General features: G+C 39.6%; 1 protein-coding gene across 3 annotated transcripts in view; it reads right to left on the bottom strand.

Annotated features, from left to right (window-relative positions):
- The window catches only part of LOC120523421 (potassium voltage-gated channel subfamily KQT member 1-like), a 754,760-nt gene that overhangs the window by 550,963 nt on the left and 186,631 nt on the right, over positions 1-17,166 (bottom strand). For all 3 annotated transcript variants that reach the window (XM_039744727.1, XM_039744719.1, XM_039744736.1), the window contains one exon: positions 1,355-1,481. In XM_039744727.1, coding sequence (XP_039600661.1) covers positions 1,355-1,481 — 127 coding nt within the window. The remainder of the gene's footprint in view (positions 1-1,354; positions 1,482-17,166) is intronic.

Here is a 17,166-nt window from a genome sequence, read left to right as displayed (position 1 = left end):
TCATATCTTCAGTGTTGACCCATGAAAATATATAATATATTTACAAAAATGTGAGGGGTGTACTCACTTTTGTGAGATACTGTATGTATGTATTTTAAATATATACTCAGCAAAAAAAGAAACGTCCTCTGACTTTCAACTGTTTTTACTTTCAGTAAACTTAATGTGTAAATATTTGTATGAACACTAAAAGAGTCAACACCATAAGACATAAACTAAAAATGTTTCACATTGTGTCCCTGAATGAAGGGAGGCTCAAAATCAAAAGTACCAGTCAGTATCTGGTGTGGCCACCAGCTGCTTGAAGTACTGCAGTGCATCTCCTCCTCATGGACTGGACCAGATTTGTCAGTTCTTGCTGTGAAATGTTACCCCACTCTTCCACCAAGGCACCTGCAAGTTCCTGGACATTTCTGGGGGGAATGGCCCTAGCCCTCACCCTGCGATCCAACAGGTCCCAGACGTGCTCAATGGGATTGAGATCCGGGCTCTTCCACTGCGAGGATGATCAGCTGTCCTTCCTGTCTCCCTGTAGCGCTGTCTTAGGCATCTCACAGCGTGGACATGGCAATTTATTGCCCTAGCCACATCAGCAGCCCTCATGCCTCCCTGCAGCATGCCTAATGCACGTTCACGCAGATGAGCAGGGACCCTGGGCATCTTTCTTTGGGTGTTTTTCACAGTCGGTAAACTAGTCTCTTTAGTGTCCTGCGTTTTTAGAACTGTGACCTTAAATGCCTACTTTCTGTAAGCTGTTAAGGTCTTAACGACCATTCCACAGGTGCATGTTAATTAATTGATTATGGTTAATTGAACATGCATGGAAAACATTGTTTAAACCCTTTACAATGAAGATCTGTAAAGTTATTTGGATTTTTAAAACATTATTGTTGAAATACACAGTCCTGAAAAAGGGACGTTTCTTTTTTTGCCGAGTATATATACATATATTCTTCACCCTTGAACCTTTTCTTAATTACTTCTGTAATTCTTAACTCTATAATTAAGAGACATACTGTATCACACTGTGTTGGGTGATTGTCACCAAAAAGGGCACAAATGTTGCTACTGCCAGTGTACACACCACTAGTGTTCCTTGTGCTTAAAATGATGCATAATGAGTCATAATGTTCATCTACACCTTTTATACATATTATGTACCAAATGTATTCTCATATACATCTTCTGAAGTGAAATAAAACAAAAAAATACATTTCCTGGAGTATGTGCACTTGCTAGGCAGAGTTTCCTCTGATGAATTGTATTGGGTTACTTTCCCTATGAGATGAGAAGAAACCACAACACAAACAACAAGAGGGAAAGAAATATAGAAAATCTATAGAGATATACTCACCAATGATAGAAATGGGCTTCCTGGCAAATCGAAGACGACCCCAAAAACCAACATATTTGCTGCGGCATCCAGCAGACCACAGCCGTATCACATACTCCACACCAAAGAAAACCACAAGTACAATTTCCTGTAAAAATAAAAAAATACATTCACATGAATATTTACACACAATCTTAATATATTTTGCATACATGTATTTAAGTTGTGGACCAGTCTTGGGGTACCACTGTAGCTACAAGGTGTTTTTTTTTCCAACCAATTTCACAAGTCAATGAAATCAATAAATCTAATAATGTAATTAGCTGACTTTTGCTTTTATTATATTTTGTATTTGGAAAAATTGCTCTAGTGTGATATTTATATTTAGAAGAATTTCAGAAATTTGTATTTTTTTCCACAGCTTTAAACACTTAACTTTAATAAAGAAAATGGCAATTCACCCTTGCCTGTAGAATTTGTTTCCTTAATTGTTCTCAAATACTGACAATTAGAGATAGAGAATAATTAACATAAAGTTTGCCTTATCCATTTTGTGCATGTGAACAGCAAGAAGAAATTGACTTCTAAACACCTGTGTTGCACTCCTCCATTTTAGATACAGTGGTGTGAAAAACTATTTGCCCCCCTCCTGATTTCTTATTCTTTTGCATGTTTGTCACACAAAATGTTTCTGATCATCAAACACATTTAACCATTAGTCAAATATAACACAAGTAAACACAAAATGCAGTTTTTAAATGATGGCTTTTATTATTTAGGGAGAAAAAATCCAAACCTACATGGCCCTGTGTGAAAAAGTAATTGCCCCCTGAACCTAATAACTGGTTGGGCCACCCTTGGCAGCAATAACTGCAATCACGCGTTTGCGATAACTTGCAATGAGTCTTTTACAGCGCTCTGGAGGAATTTTGGCCCACTCATCTTTGCAGAATTGTTGTAATTCAGCTTTATTTGAGGGTTTTCTAGCATGAACCGCCTTTTTAAGGTCATGCCATAGCATCTCAATTGGATTCAGGTCAGGACTTTGACTAGGCCACTCCAAAGTCTTCATTTTGTTTTTCTTCAGCCATTCAGAGGTGGATTTGCTGGTGTGTTTTGGGTCATTGTCCTGTTGCAGCACCCAAGATCGCTTCAGCTTGAGTTGACGAACAGATGGCCGGACATTCTCCTTCAGGATTTTTTGGCAGACAGTAGAATTCATGGTTCCATCTATCACAGCAAGCCTTCCAGGTCCTGAAGCAGCAAAAAAACCCCAGACCATCACACTACCACCACCATATTTTACTGTTGGTATGATGTTCTTTATCTGAAATGCTGTGTTCCTCTTACATCAGATGTAACGGGACATTTGCCTTCCAAAAAGTTCAACTTTTGTCTCATCAGTCCACAAGGTATTTTCCCAAAAGTCTTGGCAATCATTGAGATGTTTCTTAGCAAAATTGAGACGAGCCCTAATATTCTTTTTGCTTAACAGTGGTTTGCGTCTCGGAAATCTGCCATGCAAGCCGTTTTTGCCAAGTCTCTTTCTTATGGTGAAGTCGTGAACACTGACCTTAATTGAGGCAAGTGAGGCCTGCAGTTCTTTAGACGTTGTCCTGGGGTCTTTTGTGACCTCTCGGATGAGTTGTCTCTGCGCTCTTGGGGTAATTTTGGTCGGCCGGCCACTCCTGGGAAGGTTCACCACTGTTCCATGTTTTTGCCATTTGTGGATAATGGCTCTCACTGTGGTTCACTGGAGTCCCAAAGCTTTAGAAATGGCTTTATAACCTTTACCAGACTGATAGATCTCAGTTACTTCTGTTCTCATTTGTTCCTGAATTTCTTTGGATCTTGGCATGATGTCTAGCTTTTGAGGTGCTTTTGGTCTACTTCTCTGTGTCAGGCAGCTCCTATTTAAGTGAATTCTTGATTGAAACAGGTGGGGCAGTAATCAGGCCTGGGGGTGGCTACGGAAATTGAACTCAGGTGTGATACACCACAGTTAGGTTATTTTTTAACAAGGGGGCAATTACTTTTTCACACAGGGCCATGTCGGTTTGGATTTTTTTTCTCCCTAAATAATAAAAACCATCATTTAAAAACTGCATTTTGTGTTTACTTGTGTTATATTTGACTAATGGTTAAATGTGTTTGATGATCAGAAACATTTTGTGTGACAAACATGCAAAAGAATAAGAAATCAGGAAGGGAGCAAATAGTGTTTCACACCACTGTATGTATCATGTCACAAAGCCCACACCAACAGGGCTCTTCAGGCCTGTTTGCACCCATACAATATTTCTTTGATTGAACTTTTGATTTACAATGGAATGCAGAAATGCAAAGAAACACTTGTGAATTTGGAGGAAACACAACAAAAACCTCCTGCTAAGGGTTGTCCTTTAGATATGTACAATGGAAACAGCCAGGAGGTATTACAAATAAAAATTAACTTTACTTTTTTTCTGACATTTTTTTTTTATTTTTTATTTTGACACACTTTTTTCAGCATCATTTAATTTCAAAGGCAAAGATGGTTATATTTACACTGGGCATGGCTACTTGCATGTGTTGATGATGCAAGTTTGAATTTTTTGCCTATTTTCTGGTGAAACTTGCTATGCCTGCTAGGTGTTGGTCACCATGGGTTCCAACAACACAGTTGCCTTCATAATTCTTAACTGGAACAAACCTTCAACAACCATGACTCTTCCTAAAGCTGGCTGCCTGGCCAAAATGAGCAATCGGGGAAGAAAAGCTATGGTAAGATACATGATTCAGAACCCAATGGTCACTCTGGTTGATCTTCAGAGACCACTTGTGGAGATGGGAGAAACTTCCATAAAAATGACAATCATTGCAACAGACCACCACTTTGGTCTTTATGGCAGAGTGGTCAAGCAGAAGCTGCTCCTCAACAAAAGACACATGATAGCCGTTTTGGTGTTTGCAGAAAGGCACCTAAAGGACTCTCAGACTGTGAGAAACAAAATTCTCTGGTCTGATGAAGCCAAGCTTATTGTCATGTCTGGAGTAAATCAAGCATCGCTCATCACCTACAGTTTACGATACCACACCAACAGTGAAGCCTTGTAGTGGTGGCGGCATTATGCTGTGGGGTTGTTTTCCAGCAGCACAGACTGAAAGAGGGTTAAAAGCACAATGCAGCAAACTACAGAGATATCCTTAATTAAAAACCTGCTTCTGAACTCTCTGGACCTCAGACTAGGCTGAAGGTTCATCTTCCAGGACAATTACACTAAGCACAAAGTAAAGACAACACTGGAGTGGCCCAGACTTGAATCCAGACAAACATCTATGGAGAGAGATGAAAACTAGTGATGAGGGTAAAAAGCCCCATGAAGCTTCTGATGCTTCTATCTTGTCATGCCGGAAAAAGATTTGAAGGTTCGAAAATACCGTAGTGACATGTGGTGGGCGACAGAAATCATAGCAGTCATGAGCTGAACACAACCAAAGTACCTCTCGTTCTTTTTGATCATACAGTTAAAATCGTATGGGTGCACTAAAACACTAAAATCTCAAGAACATTCTGTGTTTATTATGATTTCATGATAATTATGTTTTCATTAGTCTTAAAGATGTCCTGTAATTTGTTGCCATTATGAATAATGCAGCATCATACCAGTGCTCACCTGGGCAGAATGCCACTGAACTTAAAATGTGAGGCAACTAAAGTATTTTTTTAACAAAATCCCTTTATTTCAGGGTCTCAAAAGTAATTGGACAATTGACTCAAAGGCTATTTCATGGGCAGGTGTGTTCAAGTCCGTCGTTATGTTATTATCAATTAAGCAGATAAAAGGCCAGGGGCCTCATGTATAACGCCATGCGTAGAACTCGCACTATAACATGGCTTAAGCACAAAAGCTGAAATGTGCTTACGCACAGAAAATCCAGATACAGGAATCTGTGCGTACTCCAACTTCCACGTTCTTCTGCTACATAAATCCCGATCAGAGTGAAAAGTAACGCTCGTGCACGCGCTTTATGTAATGCTCCAACTCCTCCCAGAATTACGCCTATCTGAATATGCAAATCAATATAAATCGCCCTTAAGCTCAGCCTTCTGTGAAAAGACAATGGGAAAAGCACGGGGGAAAATATAAGAATTTCAGCGAATACCAAGTGAAGGCAAAGGAAAAACATACTATTTGTTCAAATAAACCATGGTATAATCAACAAAAAGTTGATTGAGTGACATAGCGTGTTGGAGAAACTTGAAAGCTCACGTTCACAAAATCGCACAGTGATATTCACATATCAAAGTCGCTGTGAAAAGGAGAGTTGTAACCCACTGTCTGTGTGTCATATGAAAGCTTATTAGGGTACAGAGAAAAAAAGGCACACAGTGGGGAAAAAGCACGAAATGTCAACTTCAATCTCGACATTTCCACTTTAATCACATAGTTTATTTTGTCATTAAAGTAGAACATCATAAACTTCATCTTAAAATCGTTTAATTAACCAGTTTCTCAAATCACATCGTAATTAAAGTAGCACGTTAAATGCTTTGTTTTGTATTTGATCTTCTACTCGTATGTGCTCTATGTGTGTGAATCACTACTTGCTTCTTAAACCGGCTCTCTTCCTCCAACTGGACACAGAATCCATTACATTCGTGATATTACAGCTCTCTGAATAACTAAAATACTGAGATGTATACGTGATATCATTTTCATGATGATAGGAGTTAAAGCACGTTATTAAACATGAGTTTCACTTCGATGAAATAATTTATTGCAGCAGTACTCAGGGGCGGCTCTAGGCTTGTGGTGGCACTGGGCAGAGGAAGAATCGGTGGCTCCTTCGCCCGCCAATGTCAGTAAGGTAGCTTATGCACGGTGGATGGCCACGTCCGTTGCAGACACTGCATAGCCGCCTCGTGCTCATGACACAAGCATTTAACTTTTGTCGAAATTTGTCGCTGCGTTTTTAGCTGTGTTGTTATTTTCTCTTTCTGTTTTATATTCAATATATATTGGCGTAGCCGTCACTGCAGTCAGTGCTTTTCTTTCCCCAAGTAAGGGGATCAGCTCTGTAATAGAAGTTAAGCCATCTGTAAGCTTAGAGCGACGATTCTTCAAAACGTTTAAGGAACATTGAAATATCTTCGTAGTACATGTTTAATTATTCTATCCTTAACAACATTCCCAGTGAAGAATATAGATTATTTAAATGAAGTTAAAGTTTTATCTGTATAATTTAATAAACATATTTTGCTGCATTTCACCTTAAAAATTATATCGTCATCATATGTAAATACGCGCTTTATAAAGTGGCTCAGGTTGTGCGATATTATAACTATAGTGCAAGTTTACAGTGGGGTGATTGTACTTATAAGTACAAACAGTTCTACAAGGAGCAATTGATTGAGTGCGTTTAAAGTTCTTGGGATAACACTGTTTCTGAACCGCGAGGTCCGTACTGGAAAGGCTTTAAAACGTTTTGCAGTGGCTGAGACAGCGTGTCCATGAAACTGTATACCGATAATTCTCTTTCCGATCAGCTGTGATTCACACTCAGATACAGTGATATAAATACTCTGAGTGGTGCAGTGAGAGTAATATGGAAAACGATGATCCGCTTTGGCAACTCCTAACGAGAGCAGCTGAAAGAAGATGAAGAAGAAGAAGGAGAAGTGAGAGTAACAACACTAAAGCAGTTATGGTATTTGGAATACTATGGCTGTTCCCTGGACCATTATATTGTTACAAGTTAATTACAATCAAATGCGTTACACTAATAAACAATATGCGGTTAGTTTCTGTGTATTTATAAAGCCGCGTCAGGAAAATAATGAGTAACCACACAGGAACAGTACCATTGCTTTGACACTGGGTGCCGCCAGTCTGCAAAACCGAGCGGAGAACTTGCGTACGACAAAGCATGAGGTACCGTGGAAAAGTGCGTGGCTTTACACCAAGTGTAGGTTTTATACATTGCGATTTGAACGTGGAAAAGTTTTTATGCAACATTTCTGTGCGTATGCACCGTTTATACATGAGGCCCCTGGAGTTGATTTGAGGTGTGGTGCTTGCATGTGGAAGATTTTGCTGTGAACAGACAACATGCGGTCAAAGGAGCTCTCCATGCAGGTGAAAGAAGCCATCCTTAAGCTGCGAAAACAGAAAAAAGCCATCCGAGAAATTGCTACAATATTACGAGTGGCAAAATCTACAGTCTGGTACATCCTGAGAAAGAAAGCAAGCAATGGTGAACTCAGCAATGCAAAAACACCTGGACGTCCACAGAAGACAACAGTGGTGGATGATCAAAGAATCATTTCCATGGTGAAGAGAAACCCCTTCACAACAGCCAACCAAGTGAACAACACTCTCCAGTGGGTCGCCGTATTGATATCCAAGTCTACAATAAAGAGAAGACTGCATGAAAGTAAATCCAGAGGGTGCACTGCAAAGTGCAAGCCACTCATAAGCCTCAGGAATAGAAAGGCTAGATTGGACTTTGCTAAAGAACACCTAAAAAAGCCAGCAGAGTTCTGGAAAAACATTCTTTGGACAGATGAAGCCAAGATCAACCTCTACCAGAATGATTGCAAGAAAAAAGTATGGAGAAGGCGTGGAACAGCTCATTATCCAAAGCATACCACATCATCTGTAAAACACGGTGGAGTCATGTAGTGTGATGGCTTGGGTATGCATGGCTGCCAGTGGCACTGGGACACTAGTGTTTATTGATGATGTGACACAGGACAGAAGCAGCCGAATGAATTCTGAGGTGTTCAGAGACATACTGTCTGCTCAAATCCAGCTAAATGACGTCAAATTGATTGGGCAGCGTTTCATGATACAGATGGACAATGACCCCAAAACATACAGCCAAAGCAACCCAGGAGTTTATTAAAGCAAAGAAGTGGAAAATTCTTGAATGGCCAACTCAGTCACCCGATCTTAACACAGCTGAGCATGCATTTCACTTGTTGAAGACTAAACTTCGGACAGAAAGGCCCACAAACAAACAGCAACTGAAAGCCGCTGCAGTAAAGGCCTGGCAGAGCATTAAAAAGGGGAAACCCAGCATCTGGTGATGTCCATGAGTTCCAGACTTCAGGATGTCATTGGCAGCAAAGGTTTTTCAACCAAGTATTAGAAATGAACATTTTATTTCCAGTTATTTAATTTGTCCAATTACTTTTGAACCCCTGAAATGAAGGGATTGTGTTAAAAAAATACTATAGTTCCCTCACATTTTTATGCAATCATTTTGTTCAACCCACTGAATTAAAGCTAAAAGTCTGCACTTCAACTGCATCTGAATTGTTTCATTTAAAATTCATTATGGTAATGTGCAGAACCAAAATTAGAAAAAAGCTGTCTCTGTCCAAATATTTACGGACCTAACTGTATAATGTGCTGATGGAATAGAACTGAACACAATGATTAATATTCTTCCTTCAAAGTTTTACTGCAAATGTACGTCAGGCCTTAAGGACACAGCAATTGCCCTTTCGAACCCAGTGAAAAGGGTGCACAAAAGAATGGAGGACCTGGAAACTGCAAATACAAGCAGGCTACCGGAATAGCTGACAAAAGTAAAGCATACAACAAAGTCTACTTAGACTTAAACTTTCAAAAAACCTCTGACACAGCCCCAGGCTGAATATTAATTTTAAAACTGAAGCTATTAGCATCAGAGGTAACAAGTACTTTAATAACCCTGTTTCAAAAATGCCATGCATGCATTTATTATCAGGTTGCAGTTAAGGGTTACATAGTCTCTGTCGCATTGTTCTTCACAGTGATCACTTGCCAACTTCCAAGTGCATTTAAATGAGCCATAAAGTGTGGGTTGACCCCACAATTATAGGGCTGACAGCAGTCTCTTGTGGTAATAGGCAGGTGACTATGCTTTTTTTGGAACAACCCAAAAAATATGATACGTACTGTATGATAAGATACACAGATACATAGGTACTAAATGATCAATAAATGTAACTTAACCAAAGGAATCAAAAATAAACAAAACAGACATAAATAGAGCATTTGAATCCTAGCCAGGGGAGGAACCTTAGCTGAAATGTAACACGGATATTTGGAGAATGCTCCATGAGGTGTGAGGTCACCAATGGAGTCCCTCAGGAGTTTATCCTTTGACCGCTTCTTTTTCTAATGTATGTTAATGACATACATTCTGGTATAGGCAGTATGCTTGTGAAATTTGCAGATGATACTAAAATTGAAAGAATGGTAGTCACTAAAGATTAATCTAATATAATTTAGAAAGACCTGGACAACCTTCAGAACTGGGCAAGGGCTTGGAAAATGCAGTCTAATATAGAAAAGTACAAAATGTTACACGTAAGCAAAAGGAACATCAGTTACAGCTACAAAATGGGACAGACTGCACCCTGAGCTCTGAAAAAGATTTAGGGGGTTTAAACTAACACAACATTCTCAATGTCTACCTAATGTGCATTTATAAAAAAAAATGATAAATGATTTCAGAAGTAACACCATTTACTCACAAAAAGCAATCATGAAAGACTGGGCAGTGGAGATTGTGGACAGTTATAAATATCTGGGTACAATCATAGACTTAAAACTGACTTTTAAGGAAAACACAGAAGCCGTCTGCAAAAAGGGACAACAGCCTCTCTACTGTTTAAATATCTAACAATCTTGTATTGAGACTGTCTTTAGTTATGTTCTGCCAGTCTGGTTTGGAAATGTTAATGTGAGCCACAAAACCAGAATGAATCAAATTGTAAAATGGGGCAGATTTCATCAGTCCAGTCTCACAGACCTGTTTAACAAGTAAGTATTATGGAAAGCAGAGTTTATTCTATTACACAGGACTCCCCCACAACATTCTCAGTTTCAGTTGTTGCTATCAGGTGACAGGTTCAAGAGTTCCAAGGATTAAAAGCAACCAGTTAAGCTCTTTTTTTAATAAATACCTACAGGTTTAAAGCACAGGATGATCAGTAGCATTTACATCAATCAACAGTCAAGTCTAAATGATGGAGTTTTATGACTGATTTGGCTGATCTAATGTTTCACCTTAAGTATTACACTTATTGCTATATTTATTTGTATGTTTATGTTTGATGACTGACTATGTTCTTTGTGATGCGTTTTTAATGTTATGTTGTGATCTCTGCTGATAAATCCAATTTCTCTCTTGGGGCAATAAAATTGAATTGAACTGAATTGAAGTGATTAAAAAGGCAATTAAATGTGAGGTTATACTGCAAAAACTGTTGAATGCATGGCATGTTATGCTTACACTACATTATGCACTAATGAGACCACATCTAGAGTATTATGTACAAAAAAGACATAGCAGCACTTGAAGCCGTGCAGAAGAGAGCAACCAAGTGCATCCCAATATGTCAGGACATGCACACTGACATGCTTAGGGAGTTAAATCTGTTCAGTTACAAGCAGGTAAGACTTTGAGGAGACCTAACTCAGGTCTTGAAAATCCTCAGAGCCATAGATAAAGTTGGTCCACTTCAATTCATCTGAGCAAATGGTGAATCAAATACTCGAGGATGCCAGTGTAAATGAGGTGCACTGAATCCAAGTTCTTCATTACTCAAAGATTTGCGATAATGTAAAATAAACTACCAACATATGCAGCTAAAGCAGAAACCTTGGTGAATTTTAAGAAATATCTGGATGAGATAGTAGGATATCTTAGCTATTAGTAAAATCAATAAGCTTGATAGACTGCATGGTTTGTCAAAATTTGTAAGTTCTTATGACAAAGACAAAGCATTCCAATCAAACAAAGTATGCTGGAGGTCTGAAGCAGTGGTTCTAACCACTGAATTATTTTGACACCCATAACGTTTAGATAAGTAAACCATGACTTTATAAGAGTTAGAAGAGCAAGTGATAAAAGCAGAAGAGAGTGATTAGAGATAAATGATTAAGTTTGCAAGATTGCTTCCAAAAACTGAAAAGTTTACATGGAATTTTGCTAACTCAATAGACTTTAAATAGCACTATGCCAGGTTTAAATTTCACCCCTGATTTATTGGATATTAGCAGGCATATTCATTCTCATCATCAGTGCATTACATTTGTAAAAATATGTTCCAATACAAATGTACAGGGTAGCTTGCCATCTCTACCCAGCAGCCATACCATATGCCCTTCAGAATAGATAATCCAACTGAATCTAAGCATGTTTAGTCCAGGCCAGTACTTGGGTGAGACATCATCTAGGAAAAACATGACTTTCTGCTGGAGGAATTGCTGGCAAGGCCATCATGTGAGCCTACCCAGTAGTCTGTGTGTGGATACCAATGCCCCAGTACAGTGACATGGAGACTGTGCTGTAAAAATGGTGATGTTCTTCTTGACTCTCTGTGATTATAAAAGATCCCTGGACAACCTTTGAAAAGGGTAGGTTATTTTCCGATGTCCTAGATAAATTGTCAACTTCCATCTTGTCCAATCTGGCCTCTTAATCATCCTTGTTTTGCATTTAATCTGGCAACACCAGATCCCTTCTCCACATAACAGGTAATGCTTTGAATGTGTACTGGTGCAAAAATGGCTGCTGTTGCATCATTCAGGTAGATGCTACACATTGTTGGTGTGTGAAGTGGCTCCTCACTGTCTATGTAAAGCACTTGGAGTAGTGAGAAAAGCATCATATAAATGTTATTTATTGTTAATATTATTAGGATCCAGTGTACTGGATTGTAAATCCCACATCCTTTCCTTGCCTATAATGAGTTTCTCTCCATGTCAGTAAAGGGTTTTCTCTGGGCATTCCAGTTTTCTTCCAACATTCTGAAAGACATGCAGGTTAGATCAGTTGATCAATCTGAATTGACTCCACAAGTGTCAGTGGGGGTCTGTATGTGAATTGGCCCGTGATGGACTAGCAACTGTGCAGGGTTCAATTCTATTTTAAGTCAGATGCCAGTTCATTGAGTAAGAGTGTAGCCATGAATGCCCTTGATATATCCTGGCACACTATACCTAGCTTTGCCAGGAAACACTGCAGCCATCAATGTTCCTGAAATGGATTACATTATTTTAAGAATTTAAAATTAAACATATATACGTTAATCATTTACTTCTTATTAACAAGAGAGTTTAGCGTGTTTGTTTACTTGAAGCTTTCATAATCACCTGACTAAAACTGAGCACATGGCATGCTTTAGCTTAAAACCCAATGAAAATAAACACATAAATCAAGCTTTGTTCAAATGGATTATGTGTAATGACCTTGATGGCCTTGGCAAATTTGTACTCAAAAGGCTCACAGCCTCTTCCACTTGTAGAATGTGAGCTGGGCCCCCCGAAAAGAAGCAGGCAAGCTCTGAAGGCGGCTCTGTGCAAATATCTCCAGATAATAGCAAAAATCAACAAGGCCCGCTGAGCACAGTGAGAAGAGGCACACTGGCAATGACTGAAACGTGGGCTGCTCCTCCAAACAATGGAAGCGACGCTTGCTCAACATTTACTGTCGTCCACTCTGGGGGGAACGACATGCAGACGAGCCAAGTGGACATGAATTGTTCTACTGACTTAAGTAGCAGGACGGTCGGTTCCAAGCCAAGAGACATTTTTCACTTCTGAAGCTTTGATAAAGGCCAGCTGACCCAGAAGAAACCCCAGATATTGAGGGAATGTCAGAGGGTGAAAGAGCACAAGCTGTTCTCTGTGGTCCTACACGACGGCACTTGGTATCCTAGAGCAACCGGGACATTCCCCTAAGCGGCGGCCTCATATGAGGAGGCCCTTTCAATACCAGCTGAGTAACTAGTAGTTGGCAGAGGTGTAGGGTGGGGGGGTCGAGGGTTGGCTGATAAATTTCTTGTCACTTGTTTTTCCGCATGGCTGCCAAAACACAACTTTAAAAATTTGTTCACCACCCTAGACAGCACTGTGTAAAAAGAATAAAATTTAAAAAGAATAACCCAAACAATTTCCCAATAGACGGATGGGTCAAAAGTCACGATTCCTTGCTTTCCTAGAATTCATCTCCAAGGGCAACCATGTGCTAATCGCTTTCATTTTATTGGGGAAAGACATCAGAAATGCAAAACTGTAAGGCAAAGATTAACAGTAACAAAGTTGGTCACCCAGACCTGGCAGCATTTAGTTTAAGCAAATGAAGTACGAGGTGGAAAGTTATGTAAATTCCAGCTTTCACGTTCACAGGCTTTTTAATTCTGAAAGCTGGTGAAGAGCGGATCAAGATGAAATGCAATGTGTTTTTCCAGCAAAATGAAATGACACAAATTTTAGGGTCACAATGTGGGGAAAAAAGACACTCAACTGAAAACTTTTCAAATCATTAATGGATTGAAATAAAACCGAGACTTAGACTAAACTTCTAAAAATAGGGAACACTTTCCAAGAGATCGAGCCTATAAGCAATGAAAACCCTTCATTCTTTCAAATTAATTGTAACTAATAAATAAAACTTCAATAGTGAAGATATGAAAGTTTTGAAAGACTTCAACTAGCACATATTGCGAAGCAGCAAAATCAATTACAGAATATGAAGACGGTCTTCAGAACTGTTCAAATGCAGCTGCATGTAGGCAAGAGTCAAGGGCAAAGGAGAAGTTAAAGGAGCATAATGGACAAATGAAAATAAGCTATAACAAGGATTCAGATGTTTATACTGAAATATTATTCTCATTGTCTAGCTAAGTGTTTCTTAAACTTTATTCTGGCAACACAATCTTGCTCTGCTTAGTGTCTCAGAAATCCACAATCAATGACAAAACTCATCCCGTTTCCCCTTTGGAAAATTGCCTTAAGCAAACATCCCAGGGGAGGAGGGCCCTCATTGAGAATCGCAGCTGCAGGTCATTGAGGAGCAATGGAGATTGCTTAAGGTGCCTACAATGACCAATTGCGAGGCTCTTTGCAAGTCGTACATGACCAATTGCCATTGAATACATTGGTGAATCAGGACTCTGAGCAGCCCTAAATCAGATAACTACGGTAGAGATTAAGCTCAATAACAACACGAAACTGGAAACTAAAATAAAACACTATAAAATCTGGGAAATATCAACAAAAACATGGGCGGCACGGTGGCGCAGTGGTAGCGCTGCTGCCTCGCAGTTAGGAGACCAGGGTTCGCTTCCCGGGTCCTCCCTGCGTGGAGTTTGCATGTTGTCCCCGTGTCTGCGTGGGTTTCCTCCGGGTGCTCCGGTTTCCTCCCACAATCCAAAGACATGCTGGTTAGGTGGGTTGGCGATTCTAAATTGGCCCTAGTGTGTGCTTGGTGTGTTTGTGTGTGTCCTGCGGTGGGTTGGCACCCTGCCCGGGATTGGTTCCTGCCTTGTGCCCTGTGTTGGCTGGGATTGGCTCCAGCAGACCCCCGTGACCCTGTATTCGGATTCAGCGGGTTAGAAAATGGATGGATGGATATCAACAAAAACACAATCTGCTTAAAACCTACAAGGGTCCACTGAAACCACATCTGAAGTTCTCTTTGCAGTTCTGGTCATCAACCTACAAAAAAGACCTAGAAGATCTACAGACACATTCTATTGCTGTTTACGTCATACGATTAATTTTATTTTGATATTTGTCTCAATTTTTCTTTATGATGTGGTCACTTTCTTTTTGGATTATCAGGTCTACTGCTATGAATGTTTGGCCAATCATGAAAATAGGAATGATTGGCATTTTGTTAAAACTTTATTTTGAAGTTTTTCCATTTCCATTTACCATCTGAAGACCTTAAGCAATGGATCATTCGACTTTGCTCTCATTTCCTTTCCAGTCCAAACAAATACCAAGTTGGTGTTATCGAATTCCATTTCTGCTTAAAACATTGAGCAGATAAGAGCTTGATGCACTTTATAATAAAGGCAGTCCAGATTTTGACACCTTCTTCTTCCTCAACATTTTCAGTTTTTGTTCAGTATAAATAGTAGCCATGCTGCTGATGTCTAAAAGTATACAGCTTGTCTGACTTGTGGTGCTCACAGAGATGTCACAGTGCCCAAGCAGATGGTGAGTGAGGCTCTGAATGATTCCAGTCAAATTCACTGCACTGAGTACTCTGAATAGCAATATAAGTGACATCATCAACAGTGATGAATAAACTGCAAAATACATGTAAACAATAAAAACATAAAATGTCAGCTAAAACATTACAAGTGATGTTTAAATCCTAACAACTGTATTTTTTTGTCCTTTTTGATGTAGATTTGAAATTTTTGGAATGTTAATTTTTGAAACGTGTAGTTTTCTGTGTCTGGTTTGTGAATGCTATTTAACTTTGTTTTCTAAAATATTTAAGTATTTTATTTTTCAACTGGTGCGGCCATTTTGTGGCCGCAAATGCTCTGAGAGTCCCGAAGCATTGGAAAACATCTTGCATCACCCCTGTCCCAAAGGTATCACGTCCTAGTGCGCTGAATGTCGAGGATGCCATCATCTATATGCTACACCGATCCCTCTCCAACTGGGACAGAGGCAGTGGTGCTGTAAGAATTATGTTTCTGGACTTCGCTAGCGCCTTCAACACCATCCAACCTCTGTCCTTAGGGACAAGCTGACAGAGATGGGAGTAGATTTATACCTGGTGGCATGGATTGTGGACTATCTTACAGACAGACCTCAGTATGTGCGTCTCAGGAACTGCAGGTCTGACATTGTGGTCAGCAGCACAGGAGCGCCACAGGGGACTGTGCTTTCTCCGGTCCTGTTCAGCCAACATACATCAGACTTCCAATACAACTCGGAGTCCTGCCACGTGCAAAATTTCGCTGGCGACACTGCTATTGTGGGCTGCATCAGGACTGGGCAGGAGGAGGAATATAGGAACCTAATTAAGGATTTTGTTAAATGGTGCAACTCAAACCACTTACAACTGAACACCAGCAAAACCAAAGAGCTGGTGGTGAATTTTAGGAGACCCAGGCCCCTCCAGGACTGCAATTGTGTGCTTTATTCTTTGATTTATTCATTATAGTGATGTAGCCCATTAAAACAGGCAAGCACTCAACTAGATTTCAAGGGTTAAATTAGTGAAGCAAACCTCAGGTGATCTCTGAGCATTACTGCCATTTTCATGTTCTCTTAAGGATATCAAAAGGTTTGGATAGGTCATTATACTACAAGCTCTCTAGCAAATCTATATGTCATGGCTACAGTTCAAATAACTTGGGAAAACTATTTTTGATTCATTTTAGTTTATGCTCTGTGTCCCACAAGGGTGGTGTCCCATTACTTTTTTTTAATGTTTTCTCATTATTACTAAAGAAACTCTCTCATACAAAACTGCAGCAGAACCCAGGGTCACTTTTACATTTTTTACCTTCATTGTTTGATATAGCAGCATTAAAAACAAAGCTAATCTGTACATCTACTTAGCTTGGCTAAAGGCAGCAGACATCCAGGACTCTGTAATTAGCACCTTTTTGTCTTATTTAAAAACTGTTCTAAGAGAGTAAAAAAAAGATGCATTTCCCATGAGTGCTTAGGACAAATAAGATTAACTTCAGACTCACAAATTGTTTGACTGTGATTCAAGACGACACAGAAGCTTGCCAATACAACAAATTAGCTGCTATTGAGCCACACTAAAAGAAAAGACCTTAAGAAATGGGAAGCCAAGTTGGCGAAAGCTCCTCATCAAGAAAAGCACTCTAGGCAACTATACAACTGCATTTTATACATTTATTTAACAAGTGTATAACTGTGAAGCAAAGCAATTAACATATCACTGATAAAGTGAAGGCACAGATTTACTGGGCACTCATCCATATCGTGGGTCACTTCTTGGTGACCTTCCAAGCCTTGGTATTGATAGTAACTTTGATCAAGCGAGATCTGATGGACACAGATGACCAA

Source organism: Polypterus senegalus, chromosome 1 (assembly GCF_016835505.1).
Source record: "Polypterus senegalus isolate Bchr_013 chromosome 1, ASM1683550v1, whole genome shotgun sequence".
Taxonomy (NCBI): Eukaryota; Metazoa; Chordata; class Cladistia; order Polypteriformes; family Polypteridae; genus Polypterus; species Polypterus senegalus.
This window is presented reverse-complemented; position numbering and strand designations above follow the sequence as displayed.